Source organism: Pochonia chlamydosporia (assembly GCF_001653235.2).
Source record: "Pochonia chlamydosporia 170 chromosome Unknown PCv3seq00009, whole genome shotgun sequence".
NCBI classification, from domain to species: domain Eukaryota; kingdom Fungi; phylum Ascomycota; class Sordariomycetes; order Hypocreales; family Clavicipitaceae; genus Pochonia; species Pochonia chlamydosporia.
In genome coordinates, this window is record NW_019154044.1 from 547,540 (window position 1) to 570,063 (window position 22,524).

The 22,524-nt window shown below is 51.9% G+C and overlaps 7 protein-coding genes across 7 annotated transcripts; 5 read left to right on the forward strand and 2 right to left on the reverse strand.

The window, feature by feature from the left end:
• Nucleotides 1–1,743: 1,743 nt before the first annotated feature.
• On the forward strand, nucleotides 1,744–4,713 carry VFPPC_10701 (alpha-glucosidase; the record flags this gene model as incomplete). Its single annotated transcript, XM_022428727.1, has 2 exons — nucleotides 1,744–2,663; nucleotides 2,766–4,713. The coding sequence occupies 2 exons, from the start codon at nucleotides 1,744–1,746 to the stop codon at nucleotides 4,711–4,713; spliced, it is 2,868 nt and encodes a 955-aa protein (XP_022284074.1).
• A 644-nt stretch (nucleotides 4,714–5,357) lies between these two features.
• Nucleotides 5,358–8,130, reverse strand: VFPPC_10702 (C2H2 finger domain-containing protein; the record flags this gene model as incomplete). The annotated part of the gene is made up of 3 exons (XM_018289023.1): nucleotides 5,358–7,401; nucleotides 7,476–7,864; nucleotides 7,954–8,130. The coding sequence occupies 3 exons, from the start codon at nucleotides 8,128–8,130 to the stop codon at nucleotides 5,358–5,360; spliced, it is 2,610 nt and encodes an 869-aa protein (XP_018138188.1).
• A 3,503-nt stretch (nucleotides 8,131–11,633) lies between these two features.
• VFPPC_16789 (hypothetical protein) lies at nucleotides 11,634–11,942 on the forward strand (the record flags this gene model as incomplete). Its single annotated transcript, XM_018294542.1, has 1 exon — nucleotides 11,634–11,942. The coding sequence occupies one exon, from the start codon at nucleotides 11,634–11,636 to the stop codon at nucleotides 11,940–11,942; it is 309 nt and encodes a 102-aa protein (XP_018138189.1).
• Nucleotides 11,943–12,717: 775 nt separating this feature from the next.
• On the forward strand, nucleotides 12,718–14,695 carry VFPPC_10705 (patatin-like phospholipase; the record flags this gene model as incomplete). The annotated part of the gene is made up of 3 exons (XM_018289024.1): nucleotides 12,718–12,784; nucleotides 12,854–13,424; nucleotides 13,492–14,695. The coding sequence occupies 3 exons, from the start codon at nucleotides 12,718–12,720 to the stop codon at nucleotides 14,693–14,695; spliced, it is 1,842 nt and encodes a 613-aa protein (XP_018138190.1).
• Nucleotides 14,696–18,310: 3,615 nt separating this feature from the next.
• VFPPC_18233 (hypothetical protein) lies at nucleotides 18,311–18,846 on the reverse strand (the record flags this gene model as incomplete). The annotated part of the gene is made up of 2 exons (XM_022429876.1): nucleotides 18,311–18,619; nucleotides 18,661–18,846. 2 exons carry the CDS (start codon nucleotides 18,844–18,846, stop codon nucleotides 18,311–18,313), a joined length of 495 nt encoding a protein of 164 aa, XP_022285109.1.
• A 144-nt stretch (nucleotides 18,847–18,990) lies between these two features.
• On the forward strand, nucleotides 18,991–20,912 carry VFPPC_14806 (fungal specific transcription factor domain-containing protein; the record flags this gene model as incomplete). Its single annotated transcript, XM_018292574.1, has 3 exons — nucleotides 18,991–19,420; nucleotides 19,480–19,888; nucleotides 19,961–20,912. 3 exons carry the CDS (start codon nucleotides 18,991–18,993, stop codon nucleotides 20,910–20,912), a joined length of 1,791 nt encoding a protein of 596 aa, XP_018138191.1.
• Nucleotides 20,913–21,216: 304 nt separating this feature from the next.
• On the forward strand, nucleotides 21,217–21,630 carry VFPPC_18234 (hypothetical protein; the record flags this gene model as incomplete). The annotated part of the gene is made up of 1 exon (XM_022429877.1): nucleotides 21,217–21,630. One exon carries the CDS (start codon nucleotides 21,217–21,219, stop codon nucleotides 21,628–21,630), a length of 414 nt encoding a protein of 137 aa, XP_022285110.1.
• Nucleotides 21,631–22,524: the final 894 nt, after the last annotated feature.

Genomic DNA, 22,524 nt, shown 5'->3' on the forward strand with positions numbered 1-22,524 from the left:
AGAATTGTGGAACATTAGTTAAACTATGCCAAATGAGCCAGAATAGCTAAATTGTCTGTTGTAGTGCGAGGTGTTTGTGCTTGACAACCAAACAGAGTGTCGAGGAGCTCATCACAGTTCAGCGGCCAACAAATCGCGTGTGAACATTCCCAAGGAGATGGTTCAATCTCACCTAGATGCTCTCAACTCCAATTAATCAACCAATGCAAACTAACAGCCCGACAATTTGTAATCCACCGCAAGCCAACCCAATCACACGCAACTCACTTACACCGTCGGACCGACAACCCGCCTGACGATTCACAAATCGAATCGAATCGATGCAGACATGGACACGATGGATTCCCCTCAATTGACAAAAACAAAATTAAACCGAGCTAATACGTCCGGAACTAACCAGCGGGGTAACAATGGAGGCAAGGCGATGCACGATACTTTACTTCCGCTCGGCCAAGTCGGGATGTGACCATTCCTCACAGAAAGGGTGTCAAGACCACGTTAAACAGGAACCAGACATGTAATAAACGCGAACCAATCCGATGGCACAAGTTTACCCACGACATTATCCGCAGTTCTAGATCTCTTCGCAGCCTTGCCAACATTGTGTACATCTGCAAGGCAGTTGTGCGCCTCATGCAACTCGCTTAAATTCCCGTGAAATTTTACCCGAACGGCAGAGCCTCGACTTGTATCCCACGATAGAGTAATTACATTCCACCAATCCTGCTGTTTGGCGTAATTTAATGAAATACAAACATGTTTGCATATACGGAATTGACTATTGTTTGCTATCTACTCTTCAACAGACATGACTGGCAACTGGCAATGGACCGCGTAAATTCACAGGTCAAAATTAAGCGACATCGTGCAAAAACCAGGACCCTGTCGACATTGTCAACATCTTGGTTCCAATTACTCACAGGCACGCAGTCGGGCCGGTTCGACGCCCCATATTTTGAAAGGGCCAAGAGTAGACGGCCCCGGGCCTAATGCTGGAGACGGAGATGGAGATCAATTTGATGGTACGGAGTGTGCCCCTGGCCAAGAAATGGCACTGGGACTGGGACTGGGATCTGCCGGCAACGAAAATCGACTGTGGAGTTCTCCGTAGAAACACGATGACGATGGCGAGGCATCATTGCCGTGAAGAATTGTCCGCATATCATCGGTCAATGTAAAAAAAATGCATGATAACAATTAATACAAATTCACTTCACAGTTAAGACCAATTAGATCTCCAGCATAACGACACCAGTTCATGATGAAATGCAATCTCCATGCAGACAGACAACATGCTCGGCCGTATGTCGCTCGAATGGCTGACGGCGCCACCCAGCCTCATCCCCATCAGGCAAGAACCAAGACACGGACTTTCGACACAACTTCCAAGAAACACAAAGATGACCCGGTTCACCATCAGCATCATCTTCACCCATGGACCGTTTGTTTGTCCCCGCAGCGCCACAGGCCGGGGTGGGCGGAGACTCCGCAGCTTTTTTACTTCACTCACAATAAACAAGCAAGGCAAGCTAAGCTCTACATGATCCTTGAACGATTCTAGCTCGAGCTAGACATGCATAGAGCAAGTTTGAAGCATCGTGCAGATGAGAGGGGCTGTGGAGGTCTTCACAGTAACATGAGCTGCATCTGCACGAAGCTTATAAGAATGTCGAATCCTCTTCATTTTTCCATTTAGGAATTGCTCGCTCGTCCCTCAATTCCATTTCTTACTCCTGCACCGCCATGAGACATTGGAAGAGCCTCCTCTTTTCGGGCCTCGCCTCCGCGGGCGCCCTCGTCACTCGCAATGGTGGCGATGCCCTGGCCAAATGTCCCGGATACACGGCCTCCAATGTCAAGACATCCGGTACTGGATTGACGGCTGATCTCAAACTCGCCGGAAAGGCGTGTAATGCCTACGGCGACGATCTAAAGAATCTCGTCCTGCAAGTCACATACGAGTCTGGTACGCTCACTTTTCCCACCACCACCAACAACAACAACAACAACCATACAGAAGAGAAACATCTAACAACAACAGATAACCGCCTCCATGTCAAGATCCAAGACAAAGACAACCAAGTCTACCAGGTCCCAGCATCCGTGTTCCCCCGGCCCAGCGGCTCCTCCTCCGCATCCAGGAACAACCTCAAATTCGACTACACCACCTCCCCATTCTCCTTCAAGGTCAGCCGCCGCGACACGCACGAAGTCCTCTTCGACACGTCCGCCGCCTCCCTCGTCTTCGAGTCGCAGTACCTCCGGCTGCGGACGAAACTCCCCAAGGATCCCTACCTGTACGGCCTGGGCGAGCACTCTGACCCGTTTCGTCTCAACACCACAAACTACATCCGCACCATGTGGAACCAGGACAGCTACGGTATTCCGTCGGGGGCGAACTTGTATGGCACGCAGCCGTTTTACCTTGAGCACCGGGAGAGCGGGTCGCACGGCGTGTTTCTGCTGAATTCGAATGGTATGGATGTCATGATTGACAAGGCTGCCGATGGGAGTCAGTACCTCGAGTATAATACCCTGGGTGGTGTCTTTGACTTTTGGTTCTTTGCGGGCAAGACGCCTACAAAGGTTGTTCAGCAGTATAGTGAGATTGCTGGCTTGCCTGCCATGCAGCCATATTGGGGGTTGGGATTCCACCAGTGCCGGTATGTCACCTTTCCTTCACATGTTGTATGCTCCTTTCCTCATATGCTTTCCTTTTCGTATATGCTTTCCTCCTCATATGCTTCATGTACTAACACCCCCAGATACGGCTACCAAGACGTCTTTGACGTAGCCGAAGTCGTCTACAACTACAGCAAAGCCGCCATCCCCCTCGAGACAATGTGGACAGACATAGACTACATGGACCGCCGGCGCGTCTTCACCGTCGACCCGGATCGCTTCCCGCTCCACAAGATGCGCGAGCTCGTCTCCCACCTCCACGACCACGACCAGCACTACATCGTCATGGTCGACCCGGCCGTCGCGTACCAGGACTATCCACCTCTCAAAAAGGGCCTCGAGCAGGACATCTTCCTGAAGCGCGACAACGGCTCCGTGTGGCTGGGCGTCGTGTGGCCCGGCGTCACCGTCTTCCCCGACTGGTTCTCCAAGAACATCGAGGCCTACTGGAACGGCATGTTCGGCAGCTTCTTCAACAAGAAGACGGGCGTCGACATCGACGCCCTCTGGATCGACATGAACGAGCCGAGCAACTTCCCCTGCAACTTCCCCTGCGATGACCCCTACGCCGCCGCAAAGGGGTTCCCGCCTCCAGCGCCTCCCGTCCGCAGTCCTCCTCGAAAGCTGCCCGGCTGGCCGTGTGATTTCCAGCCCCCCGGCACAGACTGCAAACGCTCCGTCGAAGAGGTCGCTCACCAGGCTCGCTCTCCCGTTGGAACCGTCGAATCCCCCCGTGCAGTCGAGGCGCTCGCTCGCTCTGCTGAAGTCGAGCCCCGTGCCAAGGGCGACCAAAAGGGTCTTCCGGGCCGCGATCTCCTCTACCCCAAGTACGCCATCCACAACAAAGCCGCGTACATGGACTCGTGGAACTCTGACAAGGGCGGCATCTCCAACCACACCGTCAACACTGACCTCAAGCACCAGAACGGGCTGACCATGTACGACACGCACAACATGTACGGGTCCATGATGTCCATCGCCTCAAGAGAAGCCATGCTCGCGCGTCGTCCTGGCCTCCGCCCCATGATCATCACCCGCTCAACCTTTTCTGGCGCCGGCGCAAAGGTCGGCCACTGGCTCGGCGACAACTTCTCAACCTGGGACATGTACCGCAACTCGATCCGCGAGATGCTCGCCTTCACATCCATCTACGGCTTCAACATGGTCGGCTCTGACGTCTGCGGCTTTGCTCAAGACACCACCGAGGAACTATGCTCGCGATGGGCTGCCCTCGGCGCCTTTTCCACCTTCTACCGCAACCACAACGCCGAGGGCCAAATCTCCCAGGAATTCTACCGCTGGCCCTCTGTCGCCGAGAGCGCCCGGAAAGCAATCGCCATTCGCTACCGCCTCCTCGACTACATCTACAGTGCCATGTATACCGCCTCCGTCGACGGCTCGCCCGCCCTCCTGCCCATGCTGTACGTCTACCCCCACGACAAGGCGACCTGGACCCTCGAGCACCAGTACTTCTACGGCCCGGGCCTCATCGTCGCCCCCGTCACGCAGCAAGGCGCCACAAGCGTAGACATCTACCTCCCAGACGACCTCTTCTTCGACTGGTACACGCACAAGCCCATCCGCGGCGGCGCAACCACCCACACCATCAAGGACGTCAGCACCACGACCATCCCGCTCTTCATCAGGGCAGGCGTCATCATCCCCACGCGCATCAACTCCACCTACACGACTACCGAGCTGCGCAAGCAAGACTTTGAGCTCCTCGTCCCCGTCGACGGCGTCAAGGGCCACGCCAAGGGCCAGCTGTACCTTGATGACGGCGTGTCCATCGACCAGCACGGCAAGTACTCCCTCATCAACTTTGAGTACAAGAACGGCCAGCTCTCCTTTGACGGCGTCTTCAACTACAAGGGTCCCGCGAGAATCACAAAGATTACCTTCTTGGGACTGGGGTGCAAGCCCAAGCAGGGCAAGACTGACCACAACATTGCTGCGTCCAAGACCTACAGCCGCTCTGTTAACGTCAACTTGTCTTTGGCTAAGGCTGCGTCCTACAAGGCTAGCAATTAGATGGACTGACCTTTTTTTTTTTTTTTTTTAACTTTCGAGAAGCTGGAAAATGTCCAGGTTTTGTGGTTAATACACCTTGTACGGTATCGTAATGTTGAATGAATCCAAATGATGCAATACGTCAGTCCACATCGTGCTCACTTACTCGTACTCAGACCTGTACGGCTTCGTACCATACGTATATATAAGTCTGACACCTATCACGTACATACGTATCTTGACCAAGTATTGTACACCATGATGCCCGCCCCTTACACACCGCACCAGTGTCTGCCGTTGCCACCAGTAAAACTCCAGGCTATCCTTGCCCGACCCCTGAAATTGAAATGCAGTAATGACTTGTCATGAACAAACGCCCCCTTGGCTATGGTTTTGAAGACGCCCAGCAACATATTTAAGTACCGACGACCAATTTTTTGCACCAACACCGGTCATAAAGCGCCCCCAATAAATCAAACAAGCAAGCACCTTCTTTTCCCCGAGCCCCACATGTGCAATGTTGTATAAATAAAGAATGAATCGTAGCCTCGTTACGTCGTTAGTTGTTTGTGTCCACCTTCGGTTTCCTTTTTCTTTTGTAATGCATCCGCATCCGCATCCGTGCTGATAAAACACTCGCTGTAGCTGGCCAGAACTGCCAGAACCTATGCTATGGTTGCTTGGCTGGTGTCAACCTCGCTGTCGCTTGGCTTCGCATCCACCATGGGAGTATCCTCCAGCTGCGAGGAGTCGGTGAACGACATCATCATCGAGTCCTTACGATCTAGCATCGGTCCGGAACTGTTCTGTGATGACCCCAGCAGACCGTTGGTAGCACAAAGTCGATACTCCCCATCGCTCTTTGGTTCAATAATTCCTTCATCCAGAGCCCATTGTACCAGTAACCCATCAGCCCCAAGTACTGGACCTTCTCCCTTTTCCATATGGCGTCCCACGTGCTCCGTCCATTCATCCCAAGCATTTAGACCGTCAAAGTCCTTTCGGCAATCTGGTTTGGGACATGCTGCTCGCTGTGGTGGTTTCCGCCGCGTCACGAGGCACGACTGTTGCATATCCTTGACATGAGCATCCCAATCCGATTGCAACTGTCCGTCTCCATGTGTTATCGCTCGTTTAATTTGGAACGGTGCATGCATTCGCCGCAAATGTTGGGTGAAAAGATCCTTTCTGTTGAATTCATTGCCTTTACCCTCCACCGCACTCTGCGGGCAGGCCGAGCAGCGGTAATATTGCAGACAGAGATGTTGAGAGGCAATATGCCGCTTCCATTCGTTCTTTGACCCAAACGTGCTGGTGCAGCCGGCAAATGAGAATGCGCAGGGAAACGGCCGTGTATGGGCGGCAGCGACATGTTTGCGAAGCGATGACGAGTCCTTGAACGGCGCATGACTGCAGTGGCTGCATCGGTACTCTTGCTTGAAAACCGACCGCCGTGGCACCTTGGTCTTTGAATTCGGTGTCATCTTCGCATCAACCATCATGGCGGTTTCATCGCCCCCTACATCGCTTGGCTCTCGGGGTAGTCGAGTTTTGTCGCTGGACAAGCCATCAGGTAAGTTGGTCCGCGTCCTTTCAGCCACTGGAACAGCTTCATCGCTTCGATGGCGCACATGGCTGAGTGCCTTGAGTTGCTCCGCTGCTTCTTGCATTTCCGCCGAGTCCTCCACATCGTCTTTTGTCTTCTGCCCACCGGGGCCGACCAAGGCTGGCCGGGAGGGGCTGCTATGTAGCAGTAATTCAGCACGGTCCCGGGAGGCAGCTGAGTGGTAGAGGAGTTCGTGGTGTTCGCCGTCCCGATTTGCTGGCCTTGCAGGCGTACCGGCTGCGAGTTCTCTCGCCTCCAGCAATATTTTGCCATCCTCCACCTCCTTCGCGGAGGGTCTAACACCGGCCGGCCCAACCAATCTTTCATATAGATGGAGCATGTTGTGGGAGCTGATATATCCTAGGAAGCAACAAACTTTGTCGTGCTGGACAACATTCCATATGGAATGTGGCATGGAGATGAGGAGCATGGTGGGAGGCCCAAGAAACATTCCCTCCACCGCAATCTTGGACCCGAGAGGAGGGGTGTTTTGAAGCCATTGATTGAAAAAAGACATGTCCGGGCTAGCATCGCCAACAAACGTCGTGCAAACTAGTATCCGAGCCTCGTCAAATCGAATATCGGCCACGGACTCGGGGTCAATCAGATGCTCCTCGCGTCCTCGGAGGCTCTGGCCTTCGGCTGGTTCACCGCCGTTTTGTTTGGGCCCGGTGAGTCGAGACTGCAAAGGCCCCAAACTAAGTTGCTGGCTTTTACCAGGTGTCAGAGTGAAGGCCAGTGGCAATTTGGCTGGGACAGCGGCGACGCTGGGTGTGCTGTTGGAAGGCCTGGCAGCTTGGGCATTTTGAAACTGTTTTTGTGACACTAGCTCCTCATGGAGCCGATTGATGCTGAATGGGCGTCCGGTATGCAGCTTTTGTAGAGCTTCAATCAGATTGGCTGTGAATGAATTACCACCCATTTCTCGTGGACCATGTTCCGGAGTAAAAGCGGCAATGCCTTGCTTTATTCCATGACTGCCTGCTGTCAACGGATCAGGTATGGCGCAGCTGTCCAGCAACAGGAGGATATCGGATTGCGCATCTTCGAACAAGCATCTCACGCCGTCCCACTTGAGCTTGGCGGCATCTTCCCGGGGATTGCTACACACAGAAAGAAGTCAGGTATTGCCTATTTGCCATGGTAGGTAGGTCGTGTCCCGCTTGAACAAACTCACCATGCCCAGTACATGTGGCCATCGGCGCCAAGATAGCCATACCCAGCATAGTATATTATCAACAAGTGGTTCGGCCTGGCGTTTTCTAGAAATGACGCCATTTGCACACCGAGCTTGATGCTGGGATTTGGTACGGTGGGAATCTGCCATCGTTGCGTAGTATAGTTGTATTTATTTTGCAGTAATTGGTCCAAGGCGGCTACGTCGTCATCCACAGATCGATCCTCCTCCCAGCTCAACAGCAATACAGAAACATCTTCGTAAGGCGGTCGTTCCGTTTGGCGTTGAATCAGCATCGCGGCGTCCTGCAGGTGTCGGGCGAAGGACTCGAAGTCCTGTCGTTCGGAAAGCGGCGCATCATGGGTCGGATAGAGCTGATTCTGGGATAACTGGACATTGCGTTAGCTAAGACGACTGCAAGATTTGCTAGAGAAATTGGTGGTATTTCAAAGCTGGGGTTGGTCGTTTCATAGCTCACCGATGGTTCATGGGCATACTGGGAAGCAGCTGTAGCAGCAGTCCCGGCGACAGCACCAGCAGCACCAGCGGCAGTAGCAGCAGCCGTAGCCGTACCAGGTAGAGCAGGCTGAGGATTGGGGGCGGGCGAAGCGTTGACCTTTGGAGCCAACTTCCTTTTTTTGGTAGTCGGTTCCATGGACAAGTGAGCCCCAAAGAAGGCGGCAGCAGAATTGGCGAAGGTCAATTGGCGACAGAGTGAAGAAGAGAAGAGAGGGACAAGTTACAAATGAGCTTTTGCAGGCCCGACGAAACAGGTGGAGCAAGTTTGCCGGTACAAGTGCAGTCTGGTCAGTCAATGAAGGAGACCGGGACCAAGAAGCCAAGAGGCGAAATGGGCTGTTGGACTGGATGAATGGATCAAGCGGTGGCACTGGAAACTGAGAAAGACAAAGTCAGCACAAGGCGGACCAGCCAGATGATCAGCCACGCAACAACGAGAAATTGCCAGACTGCTCAGCGGACAGAGAACCGAATAATAAGGCTGCCGAAGATTCCATTGACTGGCCACAATACTGGCGCCGGGAGAATTGACCAGCAAGAGAAGAGAAAGAGGGGAGTGGGAGTGGATTTCGAGGCTGCAAGTCAAGGACGACGAAGTAGACCGACTTTGGGCGAGGCTGCCACCAAAACAGCCAAGGGCATTTCAGCATGAGCAAGAATATGCGCGATTGAAAGGCGTGAGCATGAGAGGCACCAGGCGCACCACGAGCACCAGGCTTTTGGAGCAAGAGAAAAAAAAGTGAGCTAGCTAGCTGGAGGTGTGGATTTGAGGTGAGAGAGGGCTTGGAGGCTGCGTGGAGAGCTGGCGTGGCCGTTGTGGTCGTGGCCTTGTTCGATATGTCTGGAGAAACATGCGAAGCTTTGCTTGATAGGCTCGGCCCACCGACCAGACATGGACCTTGTCGAGCGCAAGGTTGTTACTGGCTTTTTGGGCGTCGGAACCAGGAGTTAAGTTATTAGGAGTCTGCCAGGAGTCAGGGCAGACTTGACGAGCAAGGAGGACAATATGCAAACCCAACAAAATGTTGGCCAGTGACGAGAATTGAGACTTGAGTCTAGAATGTCTGGTGCAGCTACTGTATGAAGGACCTGCAGTTTGGCATGGAGTCAAGTATGGGCAAACAAACCAGACCCTTGACCTCTTGGCCTCTTGACCTCTTGACATGGACCTCAATGTTGACAGCTCAGCCGGATCAGACAAGGCGGAGAGGTTGCAAAGCTGCAAAACGTGCAGGAGCGATTGAGCCTTCAATGCTCGAGGAATATGGAACCAGCCAGTCTTGACCTTGCAACACAAGAGGCCCCCAGCCTGGCTGCTCCAGCAGGCGCTGGCAAACAAGCTGGCGGGCACGCTGGCAGGTGGCATGTTGGCTGCTCCTTCTGCACCTGCACCTGCCAACAACACCTTCCTGTCGTCTCTGGTGCAAATGTGGGGAGGGTCATTCTTGCCATTGGCTAATAGCCGAGGCGGTTTAGCTGGTGGGCAGACCCGAGTTAGGGGTCTGGTGCTTTAGTGCTACAAGCTAGCCAAGGGCCACGTCCAGAGGCGTGGGACAGTGGAACCCGATACATGCAGCTTTGAATCTTCACATTGGACATCCAGTCTGTCTGGTACAGCTCCGACTTGGTCTCAAGGAAAACGTGCCAGCATGCAACACAACACCATGGCAAGCCTGGCGTAGCCTGGTCAATTTTTTAATCATTTTCGTCGACAACGGGCATCATAGCCAAGCACATCCCAGAACCCTCGTGAATGCCGAACGGCTGAGAAACGGATGCTCGTCCCTTGCTCTGTGGCTTCGGTTCGATGCTTCACCGTCTCTTGTCCAACCATTCTTCTGTTGCCATGTGCCACGCCATGGGATGAGATGCATTGCTACTCCGTACCCCCAGGCAGGTCTAAACTCAATGGACCAACGTTGAGCAGACCATCGCGTGAAACCAAACTTGGCATCCAACCTACATTGTCTACATTGCCATCTACGACGTACGGCGCACGGAGTACATCATGCCCTCATGGTGCTCGTATACAATGAGACCTGCAGGCTCACCAATATCACCTCAATGTGCATTTCGCGCCTCAGCTCTGCCCAACTTGAACACAGTAATGGCCGGAACCCTAGTAGCTGACCTTGTGTTGGGGTTGACACCTACGAGCTAGTGTTGTGCCTGCTGTCCCCTGCCTCATGCCAGCGACACCAAAACATCTCAGTCTGTACGGAGTAGCGAAAGCCGGGTGGCTCAATCGCACCAGACGTTTTCTTGGTCAACATGCCGATCGAGTTCATCCTTGGGCTTTCACGTTTGAGACAACATGAATTGTCGCTTTGCGCACGCATGTCAGGTTTGGCTAAGACGTGGAGGATATTCCTCATAGCCACTGCTCGGAATAGCAACAAAGTTGAGGTCATTGGATTTGGCCTCCAAGGTAAATAGCTGTGTAGAACATCTCCAAACGAAACACATGGCATCCATGACATGTCCGACTTATCCGCAGATTTGGGTCCGCGTGGATGCCCAATTCGACTAATGGTATGCTTTTTGGTTGGGTTATTGAATGATCAACTCTGCGGAGTGGCCAGCCGAGACAACTGGGGTAAAACAGAACTACGCGGAGCTTCGACCAACTGTTTGAGCGCCACTCATGACCACAGGGCTGTTTGAGAACCCGAATCTTCTCTCTTTCTGAGAGCGGTGAGGCTGTCGGTTGCCTGGGTCAGGATGGGCCATTGGAAAGGCGCTTCGTATGACACCGGAGAGGTTGCCGCAACATGGTGCCCAACTCCAAGTTTATTTTTCAAAAGGTTGGCCAGCCTAATGTCAGCAAATGCAGGACCTGCGTGCCCAAGGCGGTGAGGTTGCGGGAGGATCACGATAGATGAACCGTGAGATGATGAGCCACCTAGCACAGCATGATGCAATTGCCTCGTTTCGGCTACTGGCTGCCTCTGTAACTTTGAGGCTACCGTATCATTGCCGCAGCTGGATACGATCAATCGAATACAGTGTTCACCTGGGGATCCGCCAGGACCTGATAGTCATCCATTTGCGTCAGGGATTTGAAAAATGGTGATGCATCGACTCCTCTCGTACTCGCCTGAGTACAGAATATACTACGTCTGAAAAGTATTGCAGGACGGGCATTCGCAAGGAAGGACATCCAATGTGGGCATCGTGGCAAGGCACAGCCACAACGACTGAGGCCCATCGGCATGAACAAGGGCAAACCAGAAACAGATTGTCAGAAACAACCAAAAGCCGAAGGAGTTCGAGCCAATCATTGATGTTTGCCCAACCTTATCCTTACATAACCAGGGTCAGTTCGCAACACGCCTTCTTCCCAGCTATTGCCAAGACTCATAGTCCAGAAATACAGGACGATTGTCAATGAATGGCCTGTCGTGAGGGCAGCAGGTAGAGAAGCCTTTACGTCTTGAGGCCTTGAACCCCTGAGTTGAGAGAACTGCAAGCAGATAACTGTGTCCCTGTGATAAGCTCTCGTGATGGTTTTGAATGTGTCGCCAATATTTATTGTGTGCCACCAACTCGTCATGTTCGGTGCCAAGAACACGAACAGGAGGCTCCACAGGTTGTTTGGTGCTCCTGATCACCTAATTGTTCAACGGCCCTGATGCAGAAATGTCAGCCATTGGGTTTGCAAAATCCCAGCCTTGTTTCTGGCTCTCAATCGCATATTCCCTCACCCGGCTTGACATGATGAAGGCTAAGATTTGGCGGAATGTCTGGAGGCGGCCGCCTCTGGCTTGTTTCGACGGCCTTGCCTTGTGTTCGCCGAAACGAGGCTGCGAGGTTGCTTACTTGCGCGTGCAGATTGCACAGCCTTCTTCGCATGCTGTTCCACTTATGCAGTATCTTGGACGGAGTAAGAGGGGTTTGATGACAGGCTGCTGCTCTGCTTATGCCCATTTCACCATGCTCCATACATGATGGGCAAAGAAAGTTCGCTGATTCATTCATGGTAGAAAAGAGCATGTCTAGGCAAGGAGACACAAGCCAAGCCTCGTATGGTGTCGTCACGCGCCGGGCTTCCCGGTTTGCTCTTTCCCTTTCCAATGACAAGAGTATCGCTCCTGCCCAATCTTGGTCTCTTTGACCAGACATCTGAAACTCTACGGCGCGATAAATTTTTGCCTCCCGACAATACCGTCCAATTTCCATGGACATCTTCCAGCTTCAGCCCTGCCAGGCCTCCCATCTGCAACAGCCAGGCTGCATCACTGGCCACGAGGACATTGATTTACAAGGCTCAAGCTCCATTGGAGGTCTCCCTCTGCTCTGGTAGGTGCCCACCACAGCACTAAGAACGGGCACGTCCGTCCGTGTTTGCGCCGGTGGCGCGGCAGAAACTCGCCGCAGTGAGAGGACGCCACCCCACCTTTTGTCAACGGGTGCATGTGGGATACTCCGTCTGTGAGCTCTGGGTTGCGTCACTGATTTTAGCACCAACTTTGTTGGCATCTTTTCGCCCCCGTCTGACCTGCCTCGTTCGTACTTTGCTCTCCAGGAACATAACCTTACTTCGAATAGCCAGGAACGGCTGACAACCTCCCATCAGCACCTCGCACATTCACGCCCAAAAAGGACTCGCCAAATCTGCCTAGCTTTCAACATTCCAGACTCACGATACCATCCAGGGTTTGTGCGCCAGTTGCCCGTGTTCAATACACCTGATCGAAAATCGAAACCTCGTCGTGCGACCGCCATGGACGCTTACGGTGTCCGTCGCAAGGACACCACCAAGGGCCCGCCTTTGCGGGTGTTATCACTAGGTAAATCTTCTTCATCATTGGCCTCAGCGCGATAACCCGCTACTGCCCGCTGTATTAACAATTTGGTAGATGGAGGCGGAGTGCGAGGCTATTCTATGCTCATCATTGTGCAAGAGCTTATGCACAGAGCCTTTGTCGAGGTCGAAGGTCGAGCCCCGCGACGTCATGAGATCCCGAAACCTTGCGACCACTTTGACCTCATCGTCGGCACCGGAACAGGAGGTTTGATTGCTTTGATGCTTGGTCGACTACGACTAGATTTGGAAACGTGTAAGGAATTGTATGTGCGCATGACTCGGGTGGTTTTCGAGACAGACAAAACCATTGCCGGCATACCTTATCGATCGACCTTGTTCAAAGCTAGTAAGCTGGAAGAAGCGATACAGCAGGCGGTTCAAGAACACACCATCTACGAGAAAGAGGGAAACGATGGGCAAGAGGCACCTGGCCTCGTCAGTCCTCTCAACGCAGCTCAGCACTCGAGCGCAGCTGGACCCCGGCGAAACCTCAGCAATGCCAGCACCATCAGCTTTAGCGCCCGCAGCCCATCTGCGCAGATGGCATCACGACCAGCCTTCAACTCTAGATATGGAAACCCACATGCAAGATTATACGATGCGAGGGAAACGCGAACTAAGACGTAAGTTTCTGGTGCACACAGTAGTTGTTACCCGACCAGTGACGTGGGAGCCTAACGCTTCTCATAGTGCTGTAACCGCCATCTACCAAGGATCCCCACGAGGTGCACCACCAGCCATGCTGCGCTCCTACGATTCCCGCCGCGAACCCCCACCCGAGTTTGACTGCAAGATTTGGCAAGCTGGGCGTGCGACCAGCGCAATCGGCCTTGCATTCAAGCCCATGCGGATTGGTCAGTCCATCTTTCACGATGACGGCGCCGGAACATTTAACCCAGCCCCCGACGCTTTGGACGAAGCAGTAGTGAACGAGTGGCCGGGCAGGGAGATTGGAGTGTTTGTCAGTGTCGGCACTGGTAAGCGGCCAAAGTCAAGCGACTCGAATCAAAATGTCTGGTATGAAGGGTTTCTTGGGGAATTTGCAGAAGCCCGAAGACGCCTGATTGCTAAGATTGAAGGGTGTGAGAAAATCCACGAATACATGCTGAGGGAGCATCTTGCGAAAAGGGGTGTCAATGTCGAGAATTACTACCGGTTGAATGTCGAGGTTGGCGTCGGCGAGTTTGGAATGAATGAGTGGCACCGCTTGGGCGATATCAGTACGAGCACACGTCGATACATGGCTCGTGAAGCGGAGCAAAAGATGATTCACGGCATCACAAGCAAACTAGCCAAGATTCTCAAGGCCAAAATCCGATGGGAGCGGGCTCAGCTAGGGATCCCTGAGCTGGTCAAGTCTACGTCGGCGACCAACTTTGATATGCCGCTTGCCGTCGAGCTGCCTGGAGATGCACCAATTGCTCCCCTGAGTCCCCCAAGCCGCTCGTCGTTTGAATCTGGCCCTGAGAGTCTACAAGTTGGTTCCAACCATCTAGGATCCCCACGCAGCTCATACGATCGAATCCGTCCAGGTACGGGAGCAGGTACGGGAAGCCCTCGACCCATGTCAGATGATGCCGATCGTCTTGTGGCCACCGCACCATCACCAAACCAATACCAAGGTATCATTTCAGATTCAGACAAAATTGCCATCATGAGCCCCGATGAACATCCCCGACCTCCACCATCACAACAGTTCGCACCACCCCCTACACGCATCGAGCCGCCGCCTCTGCCTCCGAAGACGCCCTTGCCAGACAGCAACCACCGACGTCAGACACACCAGCACACCTCTCGATTATCGTCTGCGTCTATCCCCCCATATCCGGTTGATGACGACGAGCCGCCGCCTCCGGTGAATATGGCTCGAAAACCTGAATATCGGGCTCATTAATCTGCTGGTGAAGTGGGAAAAAGAGAGACGACAATGATCAAAATTTGCAAATAGGATTTCCAGAAACGGACGACGAAACGAAAAAAAATGGAGCGTGTTTTGTCATGGCTGTTGCGCAAATCTTTGCTATGGTATGGGCGTTTTTGGATGCAGCACAGCTGGACTCGCTGCCCTGGATGTAAACGAACCTTTGGGGGCGGATCGCTTTTGAATTATGTTTCCACTGATACCACAAGGTTGTCTTGCATTTTGTTTTGGAAAGGGCTCAATATCAGTAGTATTTACATGTATATACAGATTGGGCATGAGCATAGTTAGGACAGATAGAGTGGGAGGACAAATACGTGTGTATAGGGAACACAGATGACTTACTGTTGTACAAGAGGACGCCACAAATGCTCGTCAACAGGTGCTTGCACGACAATTCTGATTGCAAGCTTGAAAGATGCAGCCTGTGCCTATAAATATTTCGGTGACATCATTTAAGTGTGATGATGGCTGGCGGGCGAGTGTGACGCGCTCCATTAATGTTCGCTGCAGCTGAAGATGGTTGGACCCCTTACCTAGGCATCTTTTCACACGCATGCAGCTGCTCCCTACAATTTCCACAACTGCACCACATGTCTTGCGCACAATGCATGCAGACAGCATCAAATGGAACGGTTCTTTGGATTTCACAGCAAACAGGGCACCTACAGCTCCGTGCCGGGAGAAGCCGAATCATCAGCTAGCACATGTGCCCCTTGCTGGGACTGGTCACACAATGATGGGCTCCGAGCAATTGCAATGACCTCGCAATCCCTAACCAAGGAACTGGTGAATTGGGTTGCCGGGGTTATTGCGACGGGAAATATAGAGGATTGATATTCGGGGTACCAATATCGCTATTCGGGCTATCTTGAATATATTCGTTGTGAGCCGTCGATGGGCATCGCAGGTTTTCAAGATGAAATTAGAGCTCAAAGCCCATGTAAGTATTGATAGACATTCACCAGCACCCAGCATGCAAAGTCTGTAGCCCCTAGTAGGTGTACCAAAACAGGCACACAAAATGCCAAGTAAGCACGGGCAGAAACAGCGATTGACGCTGAAGTTGGAGAACGATCCCGAAAGACGTAACAAACCAGTGGATCAGGAATTCCGATCTTCGCTTTGATGCTGAAAATAGCATCACAACCGCACAACCGCAGTATGTCTCAACTAAGGCATGGTATCTGGGGAATATCAGTGGTGGCTGCTTAGTTACCCTTGTCAAAGGAAAGGTGTCATTATGCGTAACCGCAGGTAATGAGGTCACCCGAGCGCGTTACTTGGTTACGTCTCCTTGAACAACGGCGCACGGTTCCAGTAGTGGTGCTTTGTCTCATGGCCACTATGCAGATCAATCCGATTGAAGCAGCATCGTCGGGTCCGTTCCGTGCTTGATTGGTATTGATTGGACGTGGAGGCAGTACAGAACCGTTAAAATCACAGCCAGGATCTTCGGGCTTCAGGTACATGGAAATTGAGGCCGAGAATTGCCAAAAGTTGTCGCGAAGTCATCCGGGGTGAGTGCCGGCGCTCCGAAAATCGCTTTCTAGGGTTCATTGATTATCAGCAAGTATTCAATTCCCCATGAGGGAATGTGCCATGGGTGATCGACTTTACCTTGGAGGGGGAGATTTTAGTTGTGGTCCGAGATTCAGACCGCGCACTTCGGTACCGATGATCGAAGACGCACGACATTTACCAACAAATGGAGTCTTGGGTTCATCTCGAGACTGTGATTGACGGCTTCTCATTTAACCGTCTGCTGTTGGCTGCACAAATTCAACGTGAATCGTCGGGCTCTGTGCTCGATACTCGGTCCATATCCATCTGGTCTACCCTTGGTCTGTATGGTATCTATCACTGCGGCAGTTGTTGGTGCTGTCTGGTTTCTTAGTGCGCAAGCCAACGCCAGGGCCGTTTCCTGCTCCCTGCTGATATCGCTTACTTGTGCTCACGTATTACCCCAGATGGCCACCATACCATATTGAGAAGACGCTACAGCACACAAGTAACAAGCTTTCGGCGGCATCATGAACGTGGTTGCACGATACGACTCTGACTAGGGACATGTGGGCATGTTGGTCGCCGTTCTGTGCCGTGTGGTTGTGTCTTGGATGCTGATTCAACTTTGTCGACGCGGTGCAAGTGCAAGAGGGAGGAGACATGGAACTTTAGAATTGAACCAGACACGACCTAGAAACATGGGCGAAGACGTGGCATGGGAGGGCAGACCAGACTACCATAATTTCTCTCGGGGAAGGAGCAAAAGAATGGAAGGGGCGGCTGGAGTGGTTTATCTTCTCGAGCACTCCTTCCTCTTTTCTGTGGTTTGAAGCGGAGTTGACATCTTTTTCCACGTCACCTTCAATTGAACCCCTATTCCTGAATCATCAACTCAATCCACTACGTATGCTGCTTCTACCAGGGCCCGCGGTTCATGGGATGCTTTTTGATCAAGGTCCAGCCATCATTGCTTCAACCAACAGCCTGACAGCTCAGATGGTCCACCAGTCGAATTGATCCATCCTATTCGCATACCATTCCATCCCATCCCATCCATCACACGACGACCCCTCACACTTGTTGCCCACTTGCTCGCTCGTTCTCCTCTCTTGGCCTGTTGGCCAAGTTTTCATTCGTTCCTTAATTTGGCCTTGCAGCAAAGGATGCGAAGGCGCCCAGTCGATTGGCAACGGAACGGACCATTCGTCTCCCGACTGTCAGAAGAATTGCCCTTGAGCCTCAACTGGGCACGATTGAGGACAAATCACAAATACCCGCCCATTACGCCTGCCTCCTGGTGGCCCTAGCCATTTGGCGTGGTCCTTATCCTTCTCATCGTTACTTATTAACCTGTCCGATCTCTTGAGACGTCTCCACCAGTTTTCGCCAACTTATTATCTCGCTCGTTCCGTTTTATCTCACAGTTGGCTTTTCTCCACGCAATCTAGCACAGGCGCACATGTTAACGCACAGCAAGAGAGACATTCTTGGTCTTCTTGCTTCCATCGTGGATCTGCGATTCATTCGGCAGTTCGTGGCTCAGTTGTATCCACCCTCTTCAGCCCTATTTCCTTGCTTTAGTTGGAGAGTGGTTCTTGGTCCTGCTGGCCGCGTGGCAGGTCGACTCACCAAGTATCGCCCCTTTGGCCAGGGTTTCGGAGAGGATTACAACTGGGGCTTCTTGCAGTCGTTTTCCAAGTCACGGCGCCTCAGGGCGCATTCCGAGTGAATGTTTCGCATTACTACATCTCGGCGGTAGAAAACATGGCTTCCTCCGAAAACTTGCAGATGCACGGGCTCCAGCCGCACCCACAGGCACCAACGGGCTCACCTCCATCAGATACCTCAGCTCAGCCGAACTCCGGAACGCCAGACCGTGGCATGGTCTTCAAGACGAGATACCCTTCAGCCTGTAAAGAGTGTCGACGGAGGAAGCAAAAGGTCAGTCTACATTACTTGCAAAGTGGCTCGGCAATAGTCCAATCTTATTTTTGCACATTCTCCTTCCTCCTTCTTGCGTGTTAGGTCTGCTGTTTGCAACTGATGAACACGTGGGTGACACCAATAATCCCTGATTTGGGGCTATTTGTTACAACCTGGCAGGGTCTTCGGCTGGGCTGTGTCTAGCCCCGACGACCCAAGCAAACTGTTATAGGTTGGAAATGGTAGATTGGCGCATCCTGCGAATAGGTCGGCCCAAACCACTGGGCTCGAAATGGTATTCCAGACGTCTTCTCCGATACCGTGATTTGTGGAACTCCCTCCTGCGCCTGATGCCTCACTATCAGGGGCGTGAAGGTTGGCATCTGTGACCTTCACATCGCGACAAGTTTCTTCCACGCGGAGCCCGCCCTCCGCATTATTTGTCAATAGCAAAGCCACCACACAAGCCTAGCCGCAGATTGCTAATGCCTTACACCCATCTATAGTGCTCCTTGACTCACCCTTGCACCAACTGTGCCCGACGTTTTCCCCAGCCAACCTGTGAGTATGGCGTTGCCAAGATCAAAAGGTAAAGTATTGAGGAAATTCTGCTGCTTCACACCAACTGGCTGGTCCGCCAGCCACGTTAATCCGGCGATGGAATTCTCCGATACCCCTGTCCATTTTCCTTGCATTCATCGCAAGTTGACATGCTGCCCTTTTTTTGTGGTGCAAGAGAAGTTGACCACGAATTCTGATACAGGACATATGGATCTCCTCCAGGTTCAAAGGAGAATACCACCCAGGCTGGGGCGGGAGGCTTATATTCTCACCTTGATATGGACTCTATCCACGATGCCATTCTCGATGTTGAAGGGAGACTAGACTTGGGAGATGCGTATGACAACGCGTTTGGAATACAGACAAAGGGTCTTCCGGAAGGATATCGCTTAATTTACCGTAAAGAGCCTGTCTTCTCGATGGAGAATGAATCGTGGTCAGGTGGCAAACCGTTCGTGATGAAATTTCGCGACAAATCTGGGCTTTTGAAAGACCGAAATCTCATAGAGTTGGTCCAGTATATCATGCAGACCCGCCTACGCGTTGCGAATCGTATTGTCCAAGACGAGTGGGAGATTGATGGTAAACAGTTGATACGTGCACTTCACGCGAGGGATCAGCCGAGTCAGAATATCTCAAGTTTTGAGGACCAAATGCAGCGACTACCGATGGCTCCAACGAAAATGAATAAAGAACTTGTACGAACTCGTAAGTTAATTGTTGGAGGGGGCAGGAGATTTCGATCGCCAAAGCTGACACAATGGCAGACCTTCAGCTCTTGAGCCGTTTCAAAGCATCATTGGATGGGAGCCCGCGACCAAAGAACAGGTTTATGAAGCACTGGATCCCCTATTCCATACAAGATCGACTTGTTTTACACGTAGTTCTTTGCACTACCGCGAGCTTTCTTTACGAAACCGGCCGCCTGCCAAAGATACTGCTTCATATCCATAGGGCCACGGCTACACAGATGCTCAACAAATATATTAGCTCTCCAACGCTGTGCACGAGCGACTCGGCTATGCTTGCGGTCAACCAGCTTATCCTGACGTCGTGGTACTGGAGCAGCACCGAGGAATTACACGCCCACATGGCCGGTTTCAAGAAGATGATACAACTTCGTGGGAGTTGTCAAGATCTTGGGATGGAAGGTTACACTAGTAAAATCGCGCTATTGTAAGTTGTGCTGTGTCTACCGTAGGAACATTCTGGGCTGGCGATCCAAGAAGTGTTAACATGACTTGTTAGAAATGATGCCGTGATTGCCTTGGCTCACGACACAGAATCGGTCATATTTGGCCAACCCGGCTTCGAGTTTGACGATCCTTTGCGGGTGCCATTGCAGGTCAGCTTTAACTCACCGTTCCTCTTCAACTGTCCACCATTCCTCATCCCATCTTCCACGCTCCGACTGCATAAACATACTGCCGAAATTTTGGATAGCATGCGGGGCCTTTTGCAGGCAGTGGTCGAGTTGCCAGATGATGCAGATGAGGTACAGCTCGAATCGGTAAACCAAATGTCATCTTCAATGCTCGCCTATTTGGAACAGTTACCTGACCAAGTTGTTTTGGAGTCGGATGGTGGTCGTGATATGTCGTCCAACATTCCCGCTGGACAAAAGCGGAAACGCGAAGAAACCAATGATCTAGCCATACCAACTAAGAGAGTCTCTGCCACAGACCCTACAGGAGCCAGATCTGGTGATGATCCGCCTGATATGGTGTATCTCGCCGTTCGACTAACTGCGCTCATTTGGACCAGAGCCATCTTTGAGAGGGTGCCGACAAAAGAAGTCTGTACCGAGGCAGAATTTATTCGAATTTGGAGTTTTTCATGGGCGGCTGGACTGGATAGGTGGTCAACGTTGAGTGGCATTTATGCATGGATGAACATGGCGATTGCACCGGTGTGTCATACGACTATTCACGCAAGAATGGTCAAGACACTGACAGTGACAACTTTTACATATATGGGTACGGAGAACTGGCACGTTGCGGCTGAAATTGCGTCTGCGGCGCTGAAGGTGCAGGCTTGGCTGCGAAAGGGCCAGGAAACAAAGCTGGGTGGAACAGTAAGCGGTGCGTTTGGGGGTGAAAAGGCGATTGAAGACTTTGGATTTGCATTCAAGGAGAACATGCCTGATTTGCCGGACCATCGATATGAAGACGAGGGTCAGGTTGAGGATGTTGGAGAATAATGTGTCATTTGCATGGACCGGTTTAGGTGTTCAAAATGGATATTTGTGTTGAGCGGTGATTTAGACTCGATACCACGAATGTAGGTTTTGGAGAATGTAAGCGGTTTAATATCGACAAGTTCCAACTTCCTACATGATGACACGAAAATAATCCACAAAGTAAGGAAGTCAATAAAAAAAAGAATAGTCAGTCACAAGCAACGTACAACTTGACATTAAGTCCAGTCCTGCTTCAAACAGAGCCAATTAGGCGCCGAGCACAAGGCAACATTCTAGAGCCACCATATCATCCAATTATCAATCCATGAATCGATCACTCAGGTTCACGAACACGAAGCGAAGGCCGCATTCTCGTCAGACCGTCACCAACGCACCAGTGACCCAAAACTCGACACATTTGCAGCAAAACGGCATCAACCACGTCTCCCAAGCCTACTCGTCCTCGCCATCTCCAATCGATTGTGTAGGGTTCCCCTCTACACCTATTGGCTTACCTGCATGCAGTGCCACGTTGTCCTTGCCCCTCATCTCTAGAACCTCGTCTCATCCCAGCACCAGCTGGCCATACATGTGTTGCCAAGGGCTTTTTTCTTGTGCTGCCAATTGTACGCGGGAGGGGAAGAATTGGCCTATCTGGAATTGGGGATTAAGTTGCCCTGTTTTCGTTTCTTTTCCTCGATTTATTTGCGATGACTTTGCTCAAGTGTTTCAAACTTGATCGTTGGCAAAAGCAAATACATTGATCTTGCGATAAACAAAAAACTACGATACAACGCGATTATGACGCTGCCGCCGCGGAGATGCGTTTCTCTGCTCCGTCGGTCGAGGATGAGAGAGGATTTACCGGTGCGGCGATTCGGGTGTGCGAAAGTTGGCAAGATTTGGAGGAGGAAGGATGTCGAGATTGATGAGGGGGTTGTGGAGGAGATGGTGAGGATGTGCATTGAGCAACTTTATCGGTTTGAGGAGTTGGCGTAGGGCTCGTGGGAACGTTGACAGGATGACAGGGTTGGGAAATAAAAGTTGGGTTTGTTTTGAATATGTTTGGGTTATGGGATGTTTGTTCTTGGGAGGAAGTGTGACGATACTGATTTCGGTAAAGGTATAGGGTAGCTTGGATGGGGTGGACGATTATTTCACGGAATGATACACCAGGTTCAACGACGAGATAAACTCTGGCTATCGGGGCTCAAAACTACACGCATCGGTACTCGTCATGTCCATCTGCCGTTTCACAAATGTCGATAAAGTTCAAACATTGGTTTAGCTTTTGTGGCTTTGGACGGTTTCCCCACGCCAAGATATCAGTCTAACCTATGCCGTTGAGAATAGCGTCAGTCCAAGGTTTCTGCGAGGAACGCAGACCAAGTGGAGGGACGGGTTGACGGGCTGTGTCAACGCAAAGGATCCGAGCTGGTGTGGTGATGGCTGGTCAAGGGATGCGAATGTAACGCTGGTTGACCACGGGCTCGGAAGCGTTTTTGCTTTTTGCATGCTTGGTTCTTCGGGTTGTCCTGAGCGACTGGACTCGAGATATTGATCGGATATGCACAATTGCTGCAGCCTTGGCTAGTTGAAGATGCGCCCGCGTGACGGGATGGATGCTCACCCT